The sequence below is a fragment of the Cherax quadricarinatus genome, chromosome 8, assembly GCF_038502225.1.
Source record: "Cherax quadricarinatus isolate ZL_2023a chromosome 8, ASM3850222v1, whole genome shotgun sequence".
Classification (NCBI taxonomy): domain Eukaryota; kingdom Metazoa; phylum Arthropoda; class Malacostraca; order Decapoda; family Parastacidae; genus Cherax; species Cherax quadricarinatus.
In genome coordinates, this window is record NC_091299.1 from 20,117,244 (window position 1) to 20,144,620 (window position 27,377).

General features: G+C 48.7%; 2 protein-coding genes across 2 annotated transcripts in view; both read left to right on the forward strand.

Annotated features, from left to right (window-relative positions):
* The window catches only part of LOC128685240 (uncharacterized), a 9,907-nt gene extending 1,668 nt beyond the window's left edge, over positions 1-8,239 (forward strand). Inside the window, exons 3-5 of the mRNA XM_070082917.1 lie at positions 266-348; positions 2,307-2,403; positions 4,744-8,239. Of these exons, the coding sequence (XP_069939018.1) occupies positions 266-348; positions 2,307-2,403; positions 4,744-4,938 (375 nt within the window). The 3' untranslated portion in view covers positions 4,939-8,239. The remainder of the gene's footprint in view (positions 1-265; positions 349-2,306; positions 2,404-4,743) is intronic.
* A 3,378-nt stretch (positions 8,240-11,617) lies between these two features.
* Positions 11,618-25,027, forward strand: LOC128685241 (uncharacterized). The gene is made up of 4 exons (XM_070082916.1): positions 11,618-13,136; positions 13,387-13,493; positions 13,600-13,712; positions 24,560-25,027. Exons 1-4 carry the CDS (start codon positions 12,089-12,091, stop codon positions 24,918-24,920), a joined length of 1,629 nt encoding a protein of 542 aa, XP_069939017.1. The 5' UTR covers positions 11,618-12,088; the 3' UTR covers positions 24,921-25,027.
* The last annotated feature ends 2,350 nt before the right edge of the window (positions 25,028-27,377 follow it).

A 27,377-nucleotide genomic window follows, 5' to 3' on the forward strand; every position in this document is an offset into this window, starting at 1 on the left:
GAACAAGAGCCTCTGGTATTAAAGAGGCTCTCGGCGACGTATATATAACAGGTAATTTTGGTAGGGGAATTTTATTTGTGATTTTTTTTGTTCGTAAGATTATTTTTTTTGTGTGTGATTTATACAAGACAATTGATTTGTGTGAGACGGGTGATTTGTGAGATAATGAGATGGGTGACTTGTGAGAGTCTAGAGTTTTGTGTAACCCTTACGGGTTTGATGTTTTTTCCTACATAAATGAAGTAAAGTGTGTTTGTTCTGGCAGACATCAATGTTCCACCCGGACACCACCGAGGTCAACATCCTTCACACTGACCAATATATTCATCTCGTAAACACCATATACCAGTAAGCCTGTTTTTCAACCTGTTATTATTAGTTATATTATTCATTATTATTATTATTATTATTATTATTATTATTATTATTATTATGATTATATTCATGGAGAAGCAAAGGTTATGATTATTATTAAGTGAAAGCGCTAAACCCGTAGGGGTCACACAACACCTGAGGAATGAACGGCAGTCATTTAAGCCAAAGAAATTGAGCATTCCTCTATTTCCTAGGATCAAGAGCCCTTCACCCCCCCCCCCCCGCGTTCCTTCACTGGAAAGGAGTGAACGCGGGTGAAGGGCTCTTGATAACCCCCTCCCATGGGTTTAGCGCTTCTCCACGAAGATTAAATGACGGGCGGGAAGTAATGAGGTTTGATCCGAGGAAAGGAAGGCTGGCTCAAATGCCTTGGATCAGGAGACCTGAAGGGGCGGTAGCACAACTAATTTTTTTTTTTCCGTCAGGTTTCTCTCATTGTTGGTGCACAAGACGAAGTATTTTCTCTATTTACTGTAAATATTTGTCAGTAAGATATCCCAAACAATAACTGAAAGAAGAACGATTTACTGAAAATGCCATTTGGCAGGAGGTTAGTCCTATATGGCACGATGTAAGGTGGTTTGGGCACTTGGTGCCCAGAGAACAATGCTAATACGAATTTTTTGGTGTTGCACTTTCATCTAAATATCTTATCTTTATTCCACAAAAAAATTAAAGTTTGTTAGTTCTTAGACTTTTGCAAAATATCTGACCTTTACTCCCACATAAATACAAAAATATCTGGAATATTTCCAAAAGTGCATCACTGAAAATAAGAACAGTCATTATTTTACAATTTCTCTGAATATTATTCCACTAAATTAAGTAGTAAAGGCGTAGTTAAGTGAAATAAGTCAATGAATTACTTCCGAGATATTGGCCTGGAACGCGGGCCGGCCCCTCCCCCGTCTGGAAATTTTTTTTTTCCTCGAAAATCGCGTTTGTTTCGGTGTTTTCCTTATAAAACTAGTGTTCTAGTGCAGTTATCCTCTTCAAAATGCTGTTTTCTCTTACTCAAGGCCAAAGAATACGACATGGCCAGGAGAAATGATTTATATCGAATATTGCTGGTGAACTCTCGCCATATTATGGCCTATTTTATCCAGTCTAGAGTATATAACATGTTTATATGTTATTTATAGTGTTTATTATATAATATTAGATCAATTCTGATAGAAAATAAGCCGTAGAGTTGATATAAGCGTAATAATGAAGTGATTTCTCCTGCGTCTCTCCAGAGCGGGAATACCGCCAGTGTTCCTAGATGGTTCCTGATTGGCTGAAAGTCTACGTATAAGCTCCGCCTACTCTTTTATGATGCCAAATCGTTAATTATTATATTAGAAAGAATAATGCAAGAAATAGCGAGAATAAACAAGGAAAAAATTCCAAAAAATATATAGGTTGAGAGCAGACGCGCTACGTACATTGGTGTCACCATACCTGATATAATGACTATAATTCCTTGTAGAAACGTCGTAGAATACTGATTCTTGTACCAGAGTGTTGCTAAAGAGTTAAGCTATTTTTCTATATGATTAACTCAATTTCCATAATTTTCGATTTTTTTTTTCGCTCGCGCGCCGCGCACCTCACACCTCCCCTGAACCCGCCTCCAGTGTCTCCTACGTGAAGGATACACCTGGCACAGGGTCGCCTGGGCACGTCACCCTGCCCATCATCATCAAGGTCACCTGATAAGATATACATACGCTAGATACATCATCAGCTGTGTGTGTGTGTGTGTGTGTGTGTGTGTGTGTGTGTGTGTGTGTGATCTAATTAATGTAAATAGTTCATTACCTTTGTGTCTTGTTCAGCTATCAAAAACTTTGGGGCTCAGTCCCTGGACTCATTATGTACCTCTGTAATCCTTTGACTACCTCCCACAGGATGGGTATGGGGTGCATAATGAAGATATTAACTTCCAGGTTCACAAAGGGGCTGGTATACAACCTGTTGGCTCTGCTGCTCGGTCCTGTTATCGCCTTCTTCTGGGGTATCGTCTTCGCTTCCATAGTCTTTATTGTAAGTATTTTTAAGCAGATATACTATGCCGTTACTTTTTTCACAACGTGCTCTTGCGCAGTCATCGACGGTGCGGCGCGCTATGAACCAGCCTCTTCTGTGGCAAATTCTAAAATCTGTGTGGATGTGGTGGACGTACATGATTGATTTATATTACCTACAATATGAAAATTAGACACATGTGCAACATTTGGGTATCTTCATTGTAGACGTTTCGCCATCCAGTGGTTTTATCAATACAAATTCAAGGACATAATAGGAAGATAGAACTATATACAAAAGGTGAGGTAATCAGTCCCTCAGCATTGGAGTTGGTGAAGACCATCGTAGTGGTGAGTCTGGAGCACAGGCAAGGTTAGGTAAGAAAGCTGGCTCTTATATACCGGCATCAGGTAGTACGGGACGTGTTGCAGACGAAGACATTGTCACTGGTAGTTGGGATTTTCCAGTGGAAGTACGTCGGTAATGTATACCATTGATGTACAACTTATCAGGAGCTGCTGTCATGTAGAGGGGTAATGAAATGTACGATAATTGGGGAATATGGGAGTAATCGGGGGGAGTAGGCAGGGGATGGGAAGGAGAGGTGAGTCTAGTGATTAGCGGAGGCAATGTGAGGTCGCTGGTGACTACACAATCACCTCTCATTATCTCTACCACACTACTCACCCTCTCAGTACTTGAAATAACAAAGAATAAAAGAATAAATAACAGGGACAGTGAATATTACTATTCCACTCAAACACAGTTTATTATTAAGTCTTTGTACAATAATATATTTCGGAACAGGAGAGCACTATTGGTTTTAGATAAATGAGGATGGTACATATAAGCAGTGAGACAAGGAATACAATCAATGGACAAAACAGAATATAACTTACAATATAGTTCAGCGGACAGTTCACCACAGAAACTCAGTCACGCACTAGCCATAGGTCCCAAGACCTACACTGCTAAGTACTGCTCCACGCCAGTACTCTGCCCAGTGTCTCCAACAGTCTCCTCCAGAGACTCTCCAGCAGCCCTCTCCCGAGCTCTCTACACCAGCAGTAGCTCCACTTGAATCCCCTGCTCAGCTGTTCCTTGGGCTTATATGATCCTCAAAGCACCCCCCACAATGGGGTGTGCACTACGTGTTTTGACCTGACGCCGGGATCTGACGCCGTCAGGAACAAAAGACCTGAGACTTAAGCCAAGAGGTGTGTCTAACAGCCGTTTGCCAAGGCAAGGTGTGCCCATTTAATCGGTTAAATTAGGTCTCCCCTCAGAGACCTCACGAGCATAGTGGACTACATCACATTGCAACATCATGGAATCTTGTTTCAGAGGACATCTCCACAACCTTCTTCACTACTACTGACCCGTCCCTCAGGTATGACTTACTTCCACTGGAAAATCCCGCCTACCAGTGACAATGTCTTCGCCTGCTACACGTCCCTTATCACCTGACGCCAGTCCTCTAAGCAGTTCATAGTGCGCCACACGGGAGCACTACGAACTGCTTAGAGGACTGTCCAATGGGGGATTTGTTGAGGATAGTTTGTGCCTTGAGTCTGCAATCACGATAAAGAAAGATGGAAACTGAAAACGTGTGAAGGCCTGTGTTATGCAGATACATTCTTCTTCAAGGAAAGACCTGGAGGTGCGAAGAGCTCTCAAGAAGAAGCCAACGGGATCATGTGAGGGATAGACGACGGGATCATGTGAAGATTCACGACTACGGTGTTCTTCACACCAACTCCAAGGCTGAGGGATTGATTATCTCATCTTTTGTATATAATTCTACTGTCTTCAAATTATGTCCTAGAATCTCTATTGATAAAGCCACTGGATGGCGAAACGTCTACAATAAAGATACCCAGATGTTGAAAACGTGAGTAAACGTGTTTGCACGTAAGAGGAAAGTTGTCCAATTTTTAACGTGGCATAATGTTGTGTAAATGTTTGGTGAAGTGTCCTAGACCAAACCCAGCAAGAGTGGAGGCACCTAGTCAAATTAAGATTCCAAGTGTGGTTGGGGATTTTATGTACCAATAGATATTTGAATGTTGGCACTGTCGGCACCCCCCCCCTCCTCCCCAATAAAATTAAGAGCTTTTTGCTGATTCTCTTTGAACTACATAATTTCCAAATGATACTAAAATTGTAAAAAAAAATCATATCTTAACAACAACAGCAACTTTAGTCAATATTCCTACGGTCTACCCAGTATTTATGGGATTTATCCAGTATTTCTACTGGTCATCCAGTATTCCCACAGTGTGGCGAATATATCCCCAAGCATCGTAACAACATTGGTAAATTGTGAACAACATGACTACAAAATAATTTCTCCCACAGTGTGTTTGGATCATCAGACCGATGGTGTGGTACGTGCAAGTGATCATACAATACTGCCAAACTCCCTTGAGCTTCATAAATACTCTGCTCCAGTTGTTGAAACAATACCTGTCGCAGTGCTGCACTTCGTGTAGAGTCACGCACCAGAAACTCTTTCTTGGGCCCGAGCTGCAGAGGATGGTGAAGATAGTCTGAGAGAAGAGGTAGTGGATGGTTCTGTGATAAGAACGGTTGCGGTGTTGTAGATGGTTCTGTGATGATAGTGGTTGTGATTAACTGTTATGTGGTGACTGGTGGTCCTGTAGAGATTAGCAAGAATGCACTGGTGGTGGATGTGACGATTTGTGAGTTGGGGATTGTTGTTTAGAGAGTGATGGATGGAAAAATTAGTATTATGGTGTGGTAAAGATGAAAGTGACAACCAATTGGCAGAATGTCTCACCATGAGCTGTCACACCATGAACTATACCGCACCATGAGCTGTATCACACCATGCCCTGTGTCACACCATGAGCTGTGTCACACCAACTGTGTCACACCATGGGCTGTGTCACACTATGAGCTGTGTCACACCATGAGCTGTGTCACACCATGCCCTGTGTCACACCATGAGCTGTCACACCAACTGTGTCACACCATGGGCTGTCACACCATGGGCTGTCACACCATGGGCTGTGTCACACCATCTCCGGGTTTAGCGCTTCCCCCTTGATTATAATAATAATAATGTGTCACACCATGAGCTGTGTCACACCATGAGCTGTGTCACACCATGAGCTGTGTCACACCCTGAGTTGTCACACCTTGAGCTGTCACACCATGAGCTGTGTCACACCATGAGATGTCACACCATGAGCTGTGTCACACCATGAGCTGTCACACCATGAGCTGTGTCACACCATTAGCTGTGTCACACCAACTGTGGCACACCATGGGCTGTGTCACACCATGAGCTGTGTCACACCATGAGCTGTGTGACACCATGAGCTGTGTCACACCATGCCCTGTGTCACACCATGAGCTGTGTCACACCATCAACTGTCACACTATGGGCTGTGTCACACCATGAGCTGTGTCACATGAGCTGTCACACCATGAGCTGTCACACCATGAGCTGTGTCACACCATGAGCTGTCAAACCATGAGCTGTGTCACACCATGAGCTGTCACACCATGAGCTGTGTCACACCATGAGCTGTGTCACACCATGAGCTGTGTCACACCATGAGCTGTCACGCCATGAGCTGTCACACTGAGCTGTGTCACACTATGAGCTGTGTCACACTATGAGCTGTGTCACACTATGAGCTGTGTCACACTATGAGCTGTGTCACATTATGAGCTGTGTCACACCATGAGCTGTGTCACACCATGAGCTGTGTCACACCATGAGCTTTCACACCATGAGCTGTCACACCATGAGCTGTGTCACACCATGAGCTGTCACACCATGAGCTGTGTCACACCATGAGCTGTGTCACACCATGAGCTGTGTCATACCATGGGCTGTCACACTGAGCTGTGTCACATCATGAGCTGTGTCACACCATGAGCTGTGTCACACCATGAGCTGTGTCACACCATGAGCTGTGTCACACCATGAGCTGTGTCACACCATGAGCTGTCACACCATGAGCTGTGTCACACCATGAGCTGTGTCACACCATGAGCTGTGTCACACCATGAGCTGTGTCACACCATGAGCTGTGTCATACCATGAGCTGTCACACTGAGCTGTGTCACATCATGAGCTGTGTCACACCATGAGCTGTGTCACACCATGAGCTGTGTCACACCATGAGCTGTGTCACACCATGAGCTGTGTCACACCATGAGCTGTGTCATACCATGAGCTGTCACACTGAGCTGTGTCACACCATGAGCTGTGTCACACCATGAGCTGTGTCACACCATGAGCTGTGTCACACCATGAGCTGTGTCACACCATGAGCTGTGTCACACCATGAGCTGTGTCACACCATGAGCTATAAGCCACTCGAGGATGCTGTTGTATCACGTACTCAGATGTTTCCTCTTCTACTGATGTAATAAACTCCATCTAAGTCATAATAAGGCTGATAAATTAGGCAAAGAAATATTTTTTAAATATCAATTATCATACGCTTGATAAATAGCAATATTATCAGAAATGAATAATAAATGTAACTGTTGTGAGACTAGATCAGTCCATATAACCCGCTATCATAGTATAAACGAGGCCTGGTCTCAGACCGGGCCGCGGGGGCGTTGACCCCTTTAGACACTTTTGAACACTATGGACTTAATACTCTACTTACTGGAGAATATACCACAGTACCTATACGAGTCAGAGTATCTTATTAATATATACGAGTCAGAGTATCTTGTTCTATCTAGGCTGGAATATTGCTGCACTCTAACAGCACCTTTCAAGGCAGGTGAAATTGCCGACCTAGAAAATGTACAGAGAACTTTCACGGCGCGCATAACGGAGATAAAACACCTCAATTACTGGGACCGCTTGAGGTTTCTAAACCTGTATTCCCTGGAACGCAGGAGGGAGAGATACATGATTATATACACCTGGAAAATCCTAGAGGGACTAGTACCGAACTTGCACACGAAAATCACTCACTACGAAAGCAAAAGACTTGGCAGACGATGCAACATCCCCCCAATGAAAAGCAGGGGTGTCACTAGCACGTTAAGAGACCATACAATAAGTGTCAGGGGCCCGAGACTGTTCAACTGCCTCCCAGCACACATAAGGGGGATTACCAACAGACCCCTGGCAGTCTTCAAGCTGGCACTGGACAAGCACCTAAAGTCGGTTCCTGATCAGCCGGGCTGTGGCTCGTACGTTGGTTTGCGTGCAGCCAGCAGCAACAGCCTGGTTGATCAGGCTCTGATCCACCAGGAGGCCTGGTCACAGACCGGGCCGCGGGGGCGTTGACCCCCGAAACTCTCTCCAGGTAAACTCCAGGTAATATATACGAGTCAGAGTATCTTATTAATACAATAATATAACAGAAATTCTAAGTAAATATTCTGTGAAAGTGAATGTAGGATATTATTAAGGGGTCACTTTTATATATAATTTTGTACGATATTAAGGGGTCACTTTTATATATAATTTTGTACGATATTAAGGGGTCACTTTTATATATAATTTTGTACGATATTAAGGGGTCACTTTTATATATAATTTTGTACGATATTAAGGGGTCACTTTTATATATAATTTTGTACGATATTAAGGGGTCACTTTTATATATAATTTTGTTTTACAGATTTGTTGATGTTAATATTTCTCTTTTAGAATAAAACTGAAATGGAACCTTGATTATTAATTTTTATTTTCATCAATGTAAATATTTTTCTGGTTATAGGTTTATGCTTTCCTTAGTATTTGGAGGTTGATAATTCAGGATTACATTAAGAGAATTTGATCATTGCTTTCAAATTATATTTGAGATCTATAGTCTGAAATTTCATTATTAATGAAGGAAATTTTCAAAATTTGAATGAGACGTTTTGAAAGTAAATCAACAATAAAATTTCTATTAAATTTTGAGTTTATATAACCTTTTTTTTATTCAAAATATCTTTAATTAATATTAAGTCTTGGAAAGGTATCTCTATGTCAACTTCTGTTTTTTTGTTTTATATTCATCAAAAACACTTGAAATCTGAAAAAAAAAATTGTATTTAAAATCTAAGCTAAGAGAAAGTCGAGCCCAACTTCCAAAAGAGATTTCGTTCGGATTTTTAACCCCGGAGGGTTAGCCACCCAGGATAACCCAAGAAAGTCAGTGCGTCATCGAGGACTGTCTAACTTATTTCCATTGGGGTCCTTAATCTTGTCCCCCAGGATGCGACCCACACCAGTCGACTAACACCCAGGTACCTATTTGCTGCTAGGTGAACAGGACAACAGGTGTAAGGAATCGTGTCGAAATGTTTCCACCCGCCGGGAATCGAACCCGGGCCCTCAGTGTGTGAAGCGGGAGCTTTAGCCAACAGACCACCGGGCCACTGCCAGACCACCGGGCCACTGCCAGACCACCGGGCCACTGCCAGACCACCGGGCCACTGCCAGACCACCGGGCCACTGCCAGACCACCGGGCCACTGCCAGACCACCGGGCCAGATGTATTCCTTCCTGTTAAGTCTCCTATGACTTAGTTCCCAGACCTTCGTGTTTCCTCGTGTTCTTGTGATACCTTTAACAGGACGTAGATGGTGTGCACAGTAAACTAGGCCGTACCTCCATTTGTTTTCTCAGGTGCAAATGTTACCTGCCATCGGTTTCCCAAGGCTTATATAGCTCTTACCTGGTGATTGATGTAGCTTAGAGCAGCTGGCATTTTTTTTCTTGGATAAGTAAATGTCAGTGTACAGTCGTCTGCATATGCATGGGATTCTGGAATGAGATGAAGAAGGTCCTTCAAGTAGACATTCCGTAACATTGGTCCAAGCATACTTCCCTGCGGAACACTTGCCCCAGTAGAATGTCTTGCTGACTCTGTCCCATTGATAACTACCCTTAGAGATCTACCATGAAGGTAATCACTGAGAAAATATAGTGTAGAGCCTGCAGTTCCCAGTGCTTGAAGTTTTGCTAAGAGTCCCTGGTGCCACACCCGGTCGAAAGCACCAGCAATGTCCAGTGCTACCACACAGCTGACTTTTGATTCATCCAGTGACTGGTGCCATTTAGTGGAGAGGTTTAACAGCAGATCAGCAGCAGAGTAACTTTTTCTGAAGCCATATTGACGGTCCCAAAGTAGTGAGTTGTAGTCAAAAAACTGTCTTGAGATTATTGTCTTAAGGATCTTGCCAGTGATTGACAGGAGTGACACTGGTCTGTAGTTGCTAATTTCTGCTCTGATCTTTTTGTGAACAGGGACTACATTTGCCTCTTTCCACGGAAAAGACCATTTACACTGTACTAGGCAGTGCTGAAAATGCGAGTTAAAGATGCTGCTAGCTGGTCTGCACATCTCAGCAATCTTGGGCTCAACTTGTCTGTCTGGGCCCGCAACCTTTTCTTGGTCAAGCGATTGAAGAAGATGCATCTGCTCCTGCCTTATTGTCACCACTGACAGTTTTGACACAGTTCTTGCAGCTAGCCAAGGAGCGTCCCTTGCTGGCTCAGGAACTTCATTTTGGTAGCAAAATGTTCAGCAAAGAGGTCCGCTCTCTACCTCTCTCTCTCTCTCTCTCTCTCTCTCTCTCTCTCTCTCTCTCAGCAAAAAACATACATTTAAATAGCCAGTCACATGCAACTATGTGTACGCAGTGATGCTGTGGTGTACACAGTGCTGTGGTAGTGTACATTATTTGTGGTGTACACGGTGATGCTGAGATGTGCACACTGATGTGGCTATGTACACAGAGATGCTGTGGTGGTGTACACGGAATCAATCAGGTGAGGCACGGACAAAGACTCAAGTGGTGAGGGGCGGATGACTGAAGTGACTTGATTGGAGGAGTGGGGAGGGGCTGGGAGATAATAGAGGAGTGGGGGAGGGGCCGGGACTCTGTGGTGGGGCTAGGGAGGGTTTGAGATGAGGGATGGGGTAGTGGAGGCTGGGGATGGGGTTGTTGATACGGGTAAAGGGGTGGGTGCTGGAGGCGAGGCTGTGGTGGGGGCCACTCTATAGTTGTCTTTGTTTTAATGTGTTATCTAGCACGTGGACACCTGTAATGCTACCTGTTATCACGCCCACTCACCCACAGCCCACCCACCACCCACCCTCCACCCACCAATCACTCACCGTCCCTCCACAATCCCATGATCTCCCAGTCACCGGACGAGGCCACACACACACACACACACACACACACACACACACATATACACACACACACACACATATATACACACACATATATACACACACACACACACACACACACACACACACACACACACACACACACACACACACACACACACACACACACACACACACACACATATATATACACACACACACGCACAACAGGTGGGAAGGGCCAGTATGTTTAGAAAATGATGGGACAACGAGAAGGGGACACAATTGGAAGTTGAAAACTAAGATAAGTCGTAGGAATGTTAGGAAGCATTTCTTCAGCTTTAGAGTTGTTAGGAAGTGGAACAATCTGGAGAGTGGAGTAGTAGAGACAGGACCCATACATAGCTTTAAGAAGACGTACGATAAGAGTGGACCTAGTAGCGTCTAGCCAAGAGGTTGGGCAAGGAGCTATGAATCGACCCCTGCAAGCACATATATGCGAGTACATATAGTCAGTACACACACACTCTTGAAACTCTCAGTTGAATGGTCACAGAGTTCGATGCAAAACCGAAAAATCAATTTCTGGGGGAGCAAAATGTATGGACAAGTTTTTTTTCACATTTCTCCCCTGATTACCCAGAAGTAAGTATATATATCTGCGTATTAATCGACTGTTTTGGGTCGCTTCCTGGGAAAAGTTTAACAGTACGAAATAAGTTAGGTGCATCTGTTACATCTGTATCTATAAACTGTTTGACACGGATTAGTTTTTTTATCTTTTTTATTCTTTAATAACAATGTACATACAAATATGCGATAGGTACGCACGCTGTGTGACTCTTGTGGGTTTAGCGTTTACTATAATAATAATAATAATAATATAGATAATCTTACATTCTCACCCCTCACATTTATCAGCCTCACACACAAAATCATTCACTCTGCGCATCTTCCTTCGATATTTCATTCCACTTTCAACTTAACCTCAACAAGAGGATGACAATGGTGATACTCAGGCGGCGTTGCTCTAGAAGGGCAGCAGGCGGCACGTCGCCCCGTTATCCACACCGAGATTCCTGGTGAACAATGAACACTACGTTATCTCAGAACGCCGCCTCCATCACCCCCGGGGACAACAATAATCACTGACTTCGTGTCTCGATTAAGTGTCACTTTCACGGATATTATATTGAAAGCTGGACGCGTTCGTCAGATACTTCCTCCTTTATCTCTTGAACTATCGTGCAAATTCATCTACCTTCCCGGTTTTAAGTAAGACGCTACCGTGGTGCTTCCCTGACCTTCAAGACTCGTGATCTCTTCGGCATTCCTACCATCACGTCTTCTACAGTTCGGCAAGACAATTCATCCGAGTTTAATTTTTAGGTGTCTAACAGGTTCAGCTGGTAAATAGCAGATCTGCAAAGCTACAGACAAATGTTATTTTAATCCAGACAGATTTTGCTAGTCTTAGCCGAGGTTCTGTGGGCGGACATTGTAAAGTAATTGTAGAATAAACGAAAACTAAATATGTGGAAAGTGAGTACTGAATATATTTGTATATAAACACATGTTGATGCACCATGACTCTCCTCATAGAGTGTACTACTACTACTAGTACTACTACTACTAGTACTACTACTACTAGTACTACTACTACTACTACTAGTACTACTACTACTAGTACTACTACTACTAGTACTACTACTACTAGTACTACTGCTACTGATGCCTCTCATTTCAGCAAGGCTTCAGAGGCATTCCGTTTCAGTAAAGATTGCAGCCTGCCTCCAAGGCTGATTAGTTCTCTGTCGCGATGCATCATTGTGAGTGGCGTGTCGCCCCTACTTCAGCAGCGACCTCCATGTACTCATACTGAGTACAGAGAACGAATCGGAGACGACGACCATGGCTATCACTCTTCAGAGAGCCCACATGCAGCGGATGAGAGTTACTACGAAGTAGAGTCCCAGAGATGGTTTTACGAAAACGACAGGCACACATTCGATTTCGGAGAGAAGAAAATAAACATGCATAGTAGCTCTGAGGATATTTTAGAAATAGATAGTGATTCTCATGACTGTCTTGATATTGCAAATAAAAAAATAAAGCTCCAGGTACATAACCCCCTCGTAATACCTGGTGTCCATCAGTATATTTTGTGCTGCAATAAAGGCCACTTTCAGGAGAGTTCGGGAGCCTTCAGTGAATTCGAGTCTAATTGTGGCTGCACCACACGGAACTTGATTGACTGGTCGACACGGGTCACCTGGATTAGCCTCAACCTCAGACACCAATATAAAGTCCGCGAAGTAACCTACCAGAGTCCTTATAGATCATCGGAATTCAAGTGGGTCGCCCCATATACTAACCCTTACGACACAGACGGTAGTTTCCTGGGAGCCCCATACCATCGACTCCGTGGCAGAGTCTGTAATCTCCAGGAAGCCCCATACCGTCGACCCTACGACACAGTTTGTGATTTCCGACAGTTTACTTCATCACCTCATGGAACAAGGATGGTTGAGCCGTCATCCAAGCCACAGATGTTAAAGGTTTCGTCTAGAACTATCATCAATGACGAGCTTCATGAAGATGTTCGGGCTACTGTTGCTGCTGCTGCTCCTGATGGTGAGTATTATGAGAGTCACTGACGACGTCCACATGTGACTAGATGAGAGTTTGTGTTTGAACACAAACTAGAATGAAAATGTTATTTCATAGTTAAAACCACTTATACTAATTCGCGAACTCACTGACCTCGTAAATTCAAGGTCATGAGCTCGAATCAGACTTTACATCACTGCACAACTAGCGAAGAGTAGTCGAGAAATCTCTACACTAAAACGTGCCGTCTAGTTAACAATTGATATCTCATCAGGGGAACGACCGTTCGTGTGCGAGCAATGTGGACGTACCTTCTGCAGAAACGAGGAACTTACCCGGCACATGAGGATACACTCCGGACACCGACCTTTCCTCTGCCAGGTGAGATATTACGATATTGTTACTCTGGGTGACTCTCGTGTTATTACTCAAAAAATGACAGTTTTAGACTTTAAAGTTTGTCAAAAAACAACATAATGTGTTGCAGAAGTGTGGACGGAGGTTCGTACGTCGTGACCACCTGACCAAGCATCAGCGCACTCACCTGCCTATCTACGCTAAGCGCACTTACGGGTGTCCCCTGCATGCCTGCGCTCACAGGTACTCCAGGACGCCTGCGCTGCACTACTTTCCAATGTGCTCAAACATTTTTCTTTAGATTTAACAACTTTACCATTCAAAGAAGAAAGACTAAAGAAACTAAACCCTATAACATTGCAGGAGAGGAGACCCAGGGAGGCCATGTTTAAGACATACACGATACTCCGAGAACTCAATAAGCAAACAGAGACAGACTGAAAGAATGAATCAGAGAACACGGGGCAAAGGCAGAAACTAAATTTAGTCTGAAAGTGGTCAGGAAGTAGAATGATCTGGATGAGAGCGTTGTTTGAAGCACACACACACACACACACACACACACACACACACACACACACACACACACACACACATACACACACACACACACACACACACACACACACACACACACACACACACACACACACACACACACACACACACACACACACACACACACACACACACACACACACACAAACACACACATACACACACACACACACACACACACACACACACACACACACACACACACACACACACAGATGGTCAGGGGAGACATGATAACGACATATAAAATACTGCGCGGAATAGACGACGTGGACAAAGACGGGATGTTCCAGAGATGGGACACAGACACAATAGGTCACAATTGGAAGTTGAAGACTCAGATGAATCAAAGGGATGTTAGGAAGTATTTCTTCAGTCATAGAGTAGTCAAGCCGTGGAATAGCCTAGAAAGTGAAGTAGTGGAGGCGGGAACCATACATAGTTTTAAGGCGAGGTATGATAAAGCTCATGGAGCAGGGAGAGAGAGGACCTAGTAGCAATCAGTGAAGAGGCGGGGCCAGGAGCTATGAATCGACCCCTGCAACCACAAATAGGTGAGTACAAATAGGTGAGTACAGATCCTGAGGAAGGATAGAAGGAGCAGAGGGGTAAGAGGGGTTGCACTGCTAATTAAAAACCGGTGGGGTTATCAAGAAATGGAAGGTATGGACGAGATTGGAGAAATGGACTACATAGTAGGTACAGTTCAGTCAGTGGAACACAAGGTAGTGATTGCAGTGATGTATAACCCACCACAGAACTGCAGGAGACCAAGAGAGGAATATGAGTGCAACAGAGCAATGGTGGAAAATCTAGCTGAGGTGGCAAGAAGTACTCACTAGAGTAGAGCGAAGTTACTGGTTATGGGCGACTTCAACCACAGGGAGATTGATTGGGAAAACCTGGAGCCACACGGGGGTCCCGAAACATGGAGAGCCAAGATGATGGATGTGGTGCTGGCAAACCTCATGCATCAACATGTTAGGGATACTACCAGAGAGAGAGGGGAGGATGAACCAGCAAGACTGGACCCTGTGTTCACCCTGAGTAACTCAGACATTGAGCACATCACATATGAAAGGCCCCTTGGAGCTAGTGACCACGTGGTTCTGAGTTTTGAATACATCGTGGAGCTAAAAGTGGAGAGGGTAACAGGAGTAGAAAGGGAAAAGCCAAACTATAAAAGGGGGGACTACACAGGAATGAGGACCTTCCTGCAGGAGGTTCAGTGGGAATGGGAGTTGGTAGGAAAGTCAGTAAACGAAATGATGAACTTCGTAACAACAAAATGCAAGGAGGCAGAGGAAAGGTTTGCTCCCAAGGGTAACAGAAATAATGGGAAGGACAATACGAGCCCTTGGGTTACCCGAAGGTGTAGGGAGGCAAAAACTAAGTGCTCTAGAGACTGGAAAAAGTACAGGCAAAGGACGCAAGAAAATAGAGATTAGTCGACGAGCCAGAAAAGAGTATGCACAGATAAGGAGGGAGGTGCCATATGAAAATGACATAGCACCGAAAGTCAAGTCTGACCCGAAACTGCTTTACAGCCACATCACGAGGAAGACAACTGTCAAGGACCAGGTAATCAGGCTGAGGAAAGAAGGTAGGGAGCTCACAAGAAATGACCAAGAAGTATGTGAGGAGCTCAACATGAGATTTCAGAAGTATTTACAGTGGAGGCTGAAGGGACACTGGGAAGACAAAACAGTAGAGTACACCAACAAAGTATATACCAATAAATGTTGAATGAATTACACACAACTGAGGAGGAGGTGGAGAAGCTCTTAAGTGACCTTGATACCTCAAAGGCGGTGGGACCGGCCAATATCTCTCCATGGGTCCTTAGAGAGTGAGCAGAAACACTATGTGTGCCACTAACCAAAATCTTCAACACTTCCCTTGAAACTGGGCAACTACCTGAAGTATGGAAGAAGGCAAATGTAGTCCCCATCTTTAAGAAGGGAGACAGAAATGAAGCACTAAATTATAGATCAGTGTCACTGACGTGTATAGTATGCAAAGTCATGGAGAAGATTATCAGGAGGAGAGTGGTGGAGCACCTGGAGTGGAACAAGATTATAAACAGCCAGCACGGATTCATGGAAGGCAAATCCCGTGTCACAAACCTACTAGACTTTTATGACACGGTAACTGAAGTAAGAAGCAGTTCCCCATAAAGATTAGGCAGGCTAGAGGATCAGGACATATAACAGGAAGGGAATGCAACCATCAGAGAATACCTAAAGGGGGGAACAGCAGTTATGGTCCGGGGGATGAGGATCAACAGGGGGCGCCTGGGGGACGAGCAGGGTCCCCCCAGTGGCTGGGGTTCCCGGGACCCGTGCCATTTTTGTTTTGTGAACATGATTTAAGGGATAGACTCAGGAATGTCCCCGTTTGCAGACGATGTGAAGTTAATGAGGAGAATTAAACCCGATGGGGGACCAGGGGAAAGGGCTACAAAAAACTGGGGCAGGCTGGGTGGGGGTCCCCGCAACTGGTTTCAGAATTTAAAACCCTTTAATGCAAAATCATGAAAGATCGGAGAAGAGCAAAAAAAAGACCGGGACAGTATAGGCTAGGGGGGTAAAGACTGGAAAAACCCCCCCCCCAAGGGGAAAAAAATCTAGGAGGAATAATTTCTGAGAATCGGGAAGCAAACATTAACCCCGGAAAAGCTGCGGGTTTTTGGGTGCCTGGGAAAACCCGGGGAAAAGGGGTTCCGGCAATTTTAGTAAGGGAATGTTCAAGACTTTATACACTGTGTAATGTGGCCTATACTGGAGGGGAAGCAAACCCGCTTAGGAAAACCCCACCTGGTCAAAAGCCAAAAATTAGGGAGAAAGGTTTAAAAGGGGGGAAATTTTGGTTCCCCGAGCCAAGGGGGGAAAGTCCCAGAAAAAGGTTAAGGGGAAAAAGGTCTGACGACACTGGGGGACAGGGGCATACAAAAAATATGTTTTAAATAGACAAGGGGGAAGAGACAGGGGTTCCCAGAGTTTGGGGCACAGGGAAAAAAGGGGGGCAAATTAAAACTAAGACTCAGATGAGCCCAAAAGGGGTGTTAGGAAATATTTTTTTCGGGCCCCAAAAGTTGTTAGGGGGTGGAAATAGTCTGGCAAGGAAAATAGTGGGAGGCAGGAATTTTAAGCAGTTTTAAAGTCGGGGTGTAAGGGTAAAAACCCATGGAATAAAGAGGGGAGGGCCCCGTAGTGGCGTGGGGAAAAGGTTTTGGGGGGGGAGCAGAGTCTCCCAACCCCCCAAAAAACCCCAAATTTTGGGGGAGTACAACACCATTTTGTGAGTAGGTAAACAGGTGGAGGAAAAAATTCAAAACCCCCAATCATTATTAGGGAAAAAAAATAGGGGGAAAAATTTTTTTAAAATGGAAATGGTTTATATGAGGGGAAAAATCCGGGGGGGGCATTTGACGAAGACAGATAAAAATTTTTTGAGGAGGAAAACCCAAAAATTAATAATGAGAAGACGTTGTTTTTCAGATGTTGGGTAAACTTACTGGACAATAAGATAAAAAAAAACACAAACACCGAGCAACAATTTAGGGAAAAAATAGAGCCACTTGTTGCCCCCCCAGAAGATTTATCAACCAAAAACATATAAAAAACAAGGGCTAATAAAGGACTAGTTTTTGGGGAAACCAAAAAAAATTTGCAGAGCACCGGGGCCCATCCGCCCCCAAATTAAATGAAAGTAGAGGAAAAAGAGACCAGAAGAGGGACCAAGAGACCTAGGTGCAGCACCAGGGCAGCACCCCCCAGCAATTTCCAGAGCAGCAAAAGGGAGAGCAGAAAAAAAGAGAGCAGGACCAAGACCAGCAGCAGCAGCACCAGCAGCACCAAGGGCCCGAGGCACCAGCAGACAGCACCCAAACAGGGAGCACCAGCAGCAGCAACCAAGCAGCACCGCGCAGCACCCCCAGCAGAGCAGCAGCAACCAGCAGGCAGCCTAGCAGCACCACCGCAGCAGCAAACCCGCAGCACCAGAGCACCAACCCGCAAACCCGCACCAGCAGCAGCACCCAGCAGCAGCACCAGAAAGCACCAGCAGCACCCGCAGCAGCAGCACCAGAGCAGCAGCAGCAGCACCAGCAGCAGAGGCCCCCAGCAGCACAGCACCAGCAGGCAGCAGCAGCACCGGGCAGCAGCACCAGCAGCAGCAGCAGCACCAGGGAAACAGCACCAGCAGAGCAAAACAGAGCACCAGCAGCAACCCACAGCAGCAGCACCAGCAGAAGCAACCCGTTGGGAAGGACACCCCGCAGCAGCAGCAGCCCAGCAGCAGAAACCAAACCCGCAGAGGCAGCAGACCAGCAGCACCAGCACCAGCAGCACCAGAGCACCAGAAACACCAGCACCAGAGCAAACCCGCAGCAGCAACCCAGCAGCAAACCCGCAGCAGCAGAGCACCAGGAGCAGCAGAAAACCCGGAGCACCCAGCAGCAGCACCAGCAGCAAACCCGCAGAGCAGCACCAGAGTTCCCCGGGCAGCAGCACCAGCAGCAGAGCACCCGCAGCCCCCACCAGCAGCAAACAAAAGAGCACCAAGGGCACCAGCAGCAAAAGCAGCAGCAGCAACCCGCAGCACCAGCAGCAGCAGCACCAGCAGCAGCAGCACCCAGCAGCAGCAGCACCAGAGCAGGTTGGGACCGAGCACCAGCAGAACAGCAGCAGCAACCCCGCAGCAGCAGAGCACCAGAGGGGGCAAAACCAACCAGCAGCAGCAGCAGGCCCCGCAGCACCAGCAGCACCAGGGAGCAGCAGAGCAGAGCACCCAGCAGCAGAGCACCAGGGCACCGGGGCACCAGAGGGGCAGGGGACCCGCACCCGTGCAGGCCCCGAGCACAGCACCTAGCAGCAGCAGCACCCCCAGCACCAGCAGCAGGGCACCAGAGCAAACCCGAGCACCAACCCGGCAAACAGGGAGCACCAGAGCAGCAGCAACCAGCAGCACAACTAGGGGACCAGAGCAAACACCAGGCAGCAGAGGGAACCAAACACCAGCAGCAGCAGCAGGGGAGCACCGGGAGCAGCACCAGCAGCACCAGCAGCAGCACCAGCAGCACTGGAAAATAGCCCCCCATTTGCACAGAGCAGAGCAGCAGCAAACCCGCAGAGCACCGCAGCACCAGCAGCACCCAGAGCAGTGGCACCCCCAGCAGCAGCAGCACCAGCAGCAAAAGCAGGGAGCAGGACCAGGGAGCACCAGCAGCAGCAGCAGACAGAGCACCAGCAGCACCAGCAGCAGCAGCACACCAGCAGCACCAGCAGCAAAAAAGTGGGAACACCCAGCAGCAGAGCACCAGCAGCAGAGCAAACAGCAGCACCAGCAGCAAACCCGAGCAGCAGGCAGAGCACCAGCAGCAAACCCGCAGCAGCAGCAGCAGCAGCACCAGCAGCAGCACCCGCCCGCAGCAGCAGCACCAGCAGCAGCAGCACCCAGCAGCCAAGGAAGCAGCAGCAGCAGCACCAGCAGCAGCAAACCCGCAGCAGCACCAGCAGCGGGCAGGCGGGAGCAGCAGCAGCCTGGGGGGCAGCAGCACCAGGAGCAGGAGCAAAACAACCGGGTTTCAGCAGCAGCACCAGAGCAGCAGTGAAACCAAACCCGCAGCAACCCCCGCAGCAGCAGGGGAACCCCGCAGCAGAGCAGCAGCAGCAGCACCAGCAGCAGCAGCAGGGGAGCAGCACCAGCAGCAAAGCAGCAGCAGCACCAGCACCAGGGAGAGCAGCACCAGCGGAAATAGCAGCAGCAGCACCAGCAGCACCAGCAGCAGCAAACAGCACCAGCAGCACCAGGGACAGCACCAGCAGCACCAGCAGCAGCAGCACCCAGCAGCAGCAGCACCGCAGCAGCACCCCCGCAAGGGGGAAGCAGCAGCAGCACCAGCAGCAGTACAGCAGCAGCAGGCCCGCCCGCAGCAGCAGCAGCACCAAGGCAAACAGCAACCGTTCAGCAGCACCAGCAGGAAGCAGCAGAGCAGGGGCCCCGGGAGCAGCACCAGAGCAGGACAATAGCAGCAGCAAACCGCAGCAGCAGCAGCAAAACCCGCAGCAAACCCATACAGCAAATTTTTGCCGCGCGCGAATTAGAACAGCGGAACACCACCAGCAGCAAGCAAACCAAGATGAACAGCACACCAGCAGCAGCAGCAGCAACCCGCTACAGCAGCAGCAAACCCGCAGCAGCAGGGAAAAGAGCAGCAGCAGCACCCCGCAGCAGCACCAGAGCAGAGCAACCCGCAGCAAAAAGGGAGAACCAGCAGGGGCAAGTTGCGCGAAACCAGCAGCAGCAAACCTTAAACCGGGAGCAGCAGCAATTGGGTTTCCAAACAACAGGAAACAGCAGCAAACCCGCAGCAGCAGCAGCACCACCAGCAGCAGCGCACCAGCAGCAGCAGCAAACAAACCAGGGAGCAGCCGCACCAGCAGCAGCACCAGCGGGAGAGCACCAGCAGCAGGGCACCAGCAGCAGAGCACCAGAGCAGCAGCACCAGCAGCAGCAGAGCACCCAGCAGTGCCGCCCCCAGCACCAGCACCAAACAGCAGCAAACCCGCAGTGCGGGGACCAGGGAGGCAGCACCAGCAGGGCAAACCCGCAGGAAACCCGAGCAGCACCAGCACCAGCAGCAGCAGCCCCCAGCAAACCCGCAGCAGAGGGGGCGCAGTGGGAGAAAGGGGAGCACCAGCACCCCCAGCACCCGCAAGTACAGCAGCAGGAACACCCGCTGGCCAAACCCGCAGCAGCAGCAAACCCGCAGCAGCAAACACCAGAGCAGCACCAGGGGCAGCAGCACCAGCAGCAGCAAAACCCGAGCAGCAGAGCACCAGCAGCAAAAAGGCACCAGCAGCAGCACCAGCTAGGCCCGGGACCCGCAGCAGCACCACCAGCAGCCGAGCACCAGGAGGGAGCAAAGCAAACCCAAACAGCAGCAGCACCAGCAGGCAGCACCAGCAGCGCCAAACAGCAGCAGCAAAAATCAGAAAAATAGCAGATAGACTTTAGCAGCAGCAGCACTAGGGGGCAGCAGCACCAAACAAGCAGCAGCAACAGCAAAAAGGGGAGCAGCAACAGCAGTACCAGCAAGGGGAAGGAAACACCAGCAGGGGCAAGTTAAATTTTGCAAAATTCGCAGCAACCCGCAGCACGGCAAAGCGGCCCCCCACACAGCAATTTGGGGAACCGGAAAGCACCAGCACCCCGACCAAGAATTTCCCGCAGCAGCAACGACTCAGCAGCAAGGTTTCCCCAAATAGCAGCAGCAGCACTAGCAGCAACCCCAGCAGCAGCAGCAAACCCGCAAACAAACCCGCAGCAGCAGCACCAACCCGCAAAAAGCAGCAGCAGCCCGGGAGCAACCCCCAGCAGCAGCAGCAGCAAACCCGCAGCAGCAGCAGCAACCGCAGCAGCAGCAAACACCAGACAGCAGCACCAGCAGCGCGACAGCAGAAACACCGGGAGGGGAAGGCAGCAGCAGGGAAATGCCGTTCGCCGGGAGCAGCAGCAGCACCAGCAGCAGCAGCCCCGGGCAGCAGCACCAGCAGCGCGATAAACAGCAGCAGCACCAGGCACAGCAACCCCCAGCAGCAGCACCCAAACACCGATCGGCAGCCGGGGAAAAGGGGAGCCCCCCTAGGCAGAGCAGCACACCAATAAACAGCAGCACCGACACCAGCAGGCGCAGCACCAGCCGGGCAGCAGCAGCAGCACCAGAAGCAGCACCAGCAGCAAAAGCAGAGGCAGCACCAGCACCAAACAGCCAAACCCGAACCAGCAGCAGAGCACCAGAGCAAGGCAGCACCCCGCAGCAGCAGGGACAAAAACAGAGCAGAAACAGCACCAGCAGCAAAACAGCAAAGAAAAAGCAGACCTGGCAGAAAACCCGCAGGGAGCACCAGGGAGCAGCAGAACAGCAGTGGGACCAGCAGCAGCAGCACCTGCAGCAGTCAAACCAGGAGCAGCAAACCCGCAGCAGCACCCAGCGGCGGCACCAGAGCAGCAGCACCAGCACCAGCAGGGAAAACCCGCATTTGCAAAAGCAGCAAAAGAAAACCAGAGCAAAAACCCCGCAGAGGGACCAGAGCAGAGCAGCACCAGCAGCAGGGAGCAAACCAAAACAGCAACAGGCCAACAGCAGCAAAAAGCAGCAAAAAAAAAACCAGCCGCTTGGGAAAACCAAACAGCAGCAGCAGCACCAGCGGGAGCAGCACCAGCAGCCGGGGGACCAGAGCAGCAAACGGGGACCAGCACCAGCAGAAAGCACCAGCAGCACCAGCAGGCAGCAGCGGGAGCAGCAGCAGGGACCAGCAGCACCGGGGCGGGACCAGCAGCAGCAGCACCAGCAGCCCCAAACAGCAGCACCAAAAAGCAGGAAACACCAGCAGCAGCAGCAAACCCCGGGAGCAGCAGCACCAGCAGCAGCACCAGCGGGAGCAGCAGCACCAGCAGCAGCACCAAAAAGGGAGCAAACCCGAGCGGCAGCAGCAACCAGAGCAGCAAAAGGGAGCAGAGAAACCCGCAGCCCAGCAGCAGGGGCAGCACCAGCAGCCCAGCACCAGCAGCAGCAGAACTTAGCAGCCGGGAGCACCAGGGGAGCAAACCCAGCACCAACCCGCAGCAGCAGCCGGCCAAACCCGCAGCAGCAGCAAACCCGCAGGCAGCAGAGCAACAGGTTACAGCAGAACAGCAGACAGCAGCAGCAGCAGCAACCAGCAGCAGCAGCAAACCCAGCAACTGGGACAACAGTAGTTTCCAGCAGCAACAAATTAAAATAGCAGCAGCAGCACCGAAGCAGCACGGCCCGCAGCAGCAGCAGCAGCAAACAGTACTACAGCAGCAGCAGTTTCCAGCAGCACAGCAGCATCAGGGGTCAAATAGCAGTACTAGAATTACCAAATAGCAGCAACAAAAACAGCAGCAGCAGCAACCAAACAGGACCCGCAGCAGCAAAGAACCAAGCACCCGGGAGGAAATTTTAACCAGTACCAGCAGCAAAAGCAAGCAGCAGCAGACCCGCAGCACCCGCAGCACGTTTCCAGCAGCAGGTTAAAACTAGCAGAACCAGCAGGGAGCAGGAAATTAGGTACCCAGCACCAGACTGACCAGCAGCAGCAGCAAAGGTTTCCAGCAGCAACCCCAAGAAGCAGCACCAAACCAGGGGAGCAGACCAGCAGCAGCACCAGCAGCAGCAGCCAAAACCCTAAGCGAAGCGCGCGTTAAACAGCCCCCCAGACCAGCAAGGTCCAGCAGCAGCAGCAGCAACAACAGCATCCCCCAGCAGCCCCCAGCAGACCAGCACCCGCGGGAGAGCACCAGCAGCAGCAGCAAAGGCGAAACAGCCAAAAAGCAGCCAAGGCCCCAGCAACAGCGGCACCAGCAAAGGGGCCCTCAGCAGCACCGACCGCAGCAGCGGGGACCGCAAAGGGGCGCGCCCGTTGGCGCGCGCCCCCAGCAGCAAGGGGCAGCGGCGCCAAACCCGCAGCAGCAGCAGCTTACCCGCAGCACCAGCACCAGCGCCAGCAGCAGCAGCAACAATTTTTGGTTGCCAAACCAAAACAGCAGCAAGACCCCGGGAAAAGACTTAAAAAAACAGCACCAGCAGCAGCAGCAACAGCACCGCAGGAAGCAGCAGCAGCAGCAGAAACAGCAGCAGCGCGCAAAGCAGCAACCCGCAGCAGCAGCAACAACGGCGTACTAGCAAACCCGCAGCAATTGGCAGAGACCACCAGCAGCAGCAGCACACCAGCAGCAGCACCACCCGCCAAGCAGAACAGCAACAGGCAGCCAAGCAGCAAAAGGGAGCGGGGAGCAACAGCAGCACAGCAGCACCAGCACCCGCAACAGCAGAACCCGCAAATTTCCAACCACTATTTTTAGAGGGCCCTAGAGTAGTAGTAGGACCAACCCGCCGGGGGCTGGGTTCCCCCCGGGGAAATTTCCGACTTTCTTTACACCCATTGGGCCCGTTCACCCCCAGCAAATAGGTACCTGGGGGTTTGGCCCACTGCGTGGGCCCATCTTGGGGGGCAAGGGTTAAGGACCCCCAAAGGAAAAAAGTTGAAAGTCCCCAACGCACTGATTCTTTTCCATCCGGGTTTAATTTTGGGGTTTAAAAAATGGGAAAGAAACTTTTCTTATCTTAAACTTTCCAAACCACGTTAGACATACAACAAGGAGTGACATTTACTACTACCACAATTACTACTACTACTACTACTACTACTACTACTACTACTACTACTACTACTACTACTACTACTATCACAGGCCTGTAAGCCTATGGCAGTGCTCCTCTAGTGTTATGTTTTTATCTGACTTATTCCTGACTATTATAGTCATTATGTTCCGTTTATATACTGTGTTATTGTATTCGCATTGGCTTAATAAAGGTCCTGGAGGGCGAAACTTAGCAATGATGTCTCGATAGTTCTTGTGTCTTTTGTTCCGTGGTTATTGTTGTGGGTGTATACTGTGTATTTACTGGTTCTTGCTGTTGTTTTATGTACTTGTTGTTGCAGGTACACTCGCTCGGACGCTCTCACCCGACACATGTGGACAGCGCATCATGTACGCGCCCGCCAGACTCCGCGCCCGCACGCACCCACGCTAGCTGTGTCACCGCTGTCTCCTAGGTCAGCGTCACTGTCTTCCAGGTCACCTTCGCTGTCTCCCAGTTCCACATCGCTGTCTCGCAGAGCAACGTCTCCCAGTTCACTACCTACCAGGTCACTGCCTCTCAGGTCACTACCTCCCAGGCCACTGCCTCTCAGGTCACTGCCTCTCAGGTCACTACCTCCCAGGCCACTGCCTCCTAGGTCCCTCTCCCCAGGTCACAATTACTTTATTCATCAGTTCCATCCCTCCATCAACTCTCCATAATACACTTCCACAACTCTCTTATCCACCCTGACAAAGAAAAGACTAACGAATTCAGTAATCATTTCTCTGTAAAATAAATGTTACCTGTAATAATGTTAATGTTCAATAAAGACAAAATAATATAGATATTTTTATTTTTAAGTGTTAGCCTTCATGGTTCAGTAGGTAAGGCGGCTGTTTGGCACATTCAGTGGGTTCGAATCCCACCCTAACATTGAGCATTGAGCTGTTCACAAGCGTTCTCTTGAAGTAGCGTGTGCGTCACCTTGCATATAAGGATAGGAAGATAAAAAAAAAGAACTGCAGCAGAGGTCTACCTCCTCCCTGTTCCAGGAGTGATCGTGAGTGATGCATCAACACTATTGCTTTAGAAGTGGATGTACAGATGTTGTATATTGGTGAAAAGGTGTAGGTTCCTCTGTTAAAGTCCTGAAGAGCTGAATGGCTATTGGTCAGTGCTGCATAACTTGTCTCTGGCACAACCTGACGGTATGGAGATCGTTGATTCCAAAGTGAAGATATTCTAGTAGCAGGAGCAGAGGCTGCAGAGTCTGTGACTCTACCAGTGGGATTAAGAGCTTGTAGCTGGGCATTATATGACTTCCTGGAGGAAGATGTATTTGTTGCGGGTTCAGCAGTGCGAGAAGCTTTCTTATAAACTGGACAAGATCTTGATATTAGTGTGTGTGTGACCCAATACAAAAATAACAGCATATATGTCCCTCTGTTTAGTATAGGTAAAATCCACTACAATTTGCGCAACGTAATTTGTTACGATATGACGAATGAGCATGCGCATATTGACAGCAGTTATAAACACACCTAAGAAATATAAAGATGTAAGAAAATCTCAGTATACAGCGCGACCAAGAACTACACTTCCAGGAAGGGCCCGTCATAATACTGGAGCAGCGAAGAAGTGTTGCATGCTGGAGGGGGAAGGCTAGAAGCCTCAACAGAGTTTGAATTTCGGTGTTGCCATCGACGCAATTCTTACATGACGTCTGCATCAGAATATTCAACAGAGATTGGGTTTAACTTACTGTAATTATGGACTGAGTTGCTCCACCTGCCAATTTTTCAAGCGTGTAATAGTAGAAGATTCCTGATATTGTTGTTTCTAGAGCTATGTGTTGACTGCCATACGAACTGCAGCTCCACGGCAGAGAAGAATGACTTCCCCTTCTAAGCAGAACTGTCTTAAGATTGAGGTTTATATAGCTTCCAGGAGTTCCCTGGGGCGAGTAAAGGCACAAGATCCGCCCACTGTGCAGATGATTAACACGGTGTTTCCAGAGGTACATGATGACATTGTAGAGGAGTCAAGTGGTTGGGATGTTTCTAAGTTCCAGCATCGATATGGCTGCGGCTGCAACTGGGAAAGTTGTTGACGAGGTAGTAGGATGGAAGGCTTCTGTTGTCTTCATAAGCTTAGTTTCTTGATTAACGTCTTCCTCTAATCTGTCGCGGTTTCACTTAGATGACACTAAATCAATAGCATGGAGAGGGGTGCGGATTTCCATTTTGAGTGAAGGCAGCAGCTCAGCAGCTCTTCGGCTATGGAAGCCCCGCCATCTCCCACCTCCTGGATGACTACCAGGGCGGCTCTAAAGCTTTTTTCTAATTACTACTTAATCCTCCCCAAAATATTACCATCTGGGAAAGAAGGACAGCCAAGGTCCAGCCTCAAACAAGATGGGCAGCAGAGCAGGTGGAGGCAATATTCAAGAGTTTTGCGCACTTTTCACAGAGGAAAATCAGGAACGACACTCAAATTTTTGGAGTCATCTTCCCTTCTTAGGCGAGACATGGAAAGTGTTGTAAATAATTAAAAACCACCACTGCGCAAGCCGTATTGAGCTCTTCCACTCGCATCTGGAGATGATGAAATGGAAAATGAAGTGACCCGTGCTCTCCTGGGCCAGAAGTCAGCAGAAGATCAAGCGATGCCCCGGGCTACCAGGAGGACACTTGAAGCTACGACAACTGATGCACAGGTGGTGCTGACATGTACTCACCCCAAGATGACGCTGGAGCACAGGTGGTGCTGACACGCACTCACCCCCGGGACGACAGTTGGAATACAAGTGGTGCTGACATGTACTCACCCCAAGATGACGCTGGAGCACAGGTGGTGCTGACACGCACTCACCCCCGGGACGACAGTTGGAACACAAGTGGTGGCGACATGTACTCACCCCAAGATGACGCTGGAGCACAGGTGGTGCTGACACGCACTCACCCCCGGGACGACAGTTGGAATACAAGTGGTGGCGACATGTACTCACCCCAAGATGACGCTGGAGCACAGGTGGTGCTGACACGCACTCACCCCCGGGACGACAGTTGGAGTACAAATGGTGGCGACATGTACTCACCCCAGGATGACGCTGGAGCACAGGTGGTGCTGACACGCACTCACCCCCGGGACGACAGTTGGAATACAAGTGGTGGCGA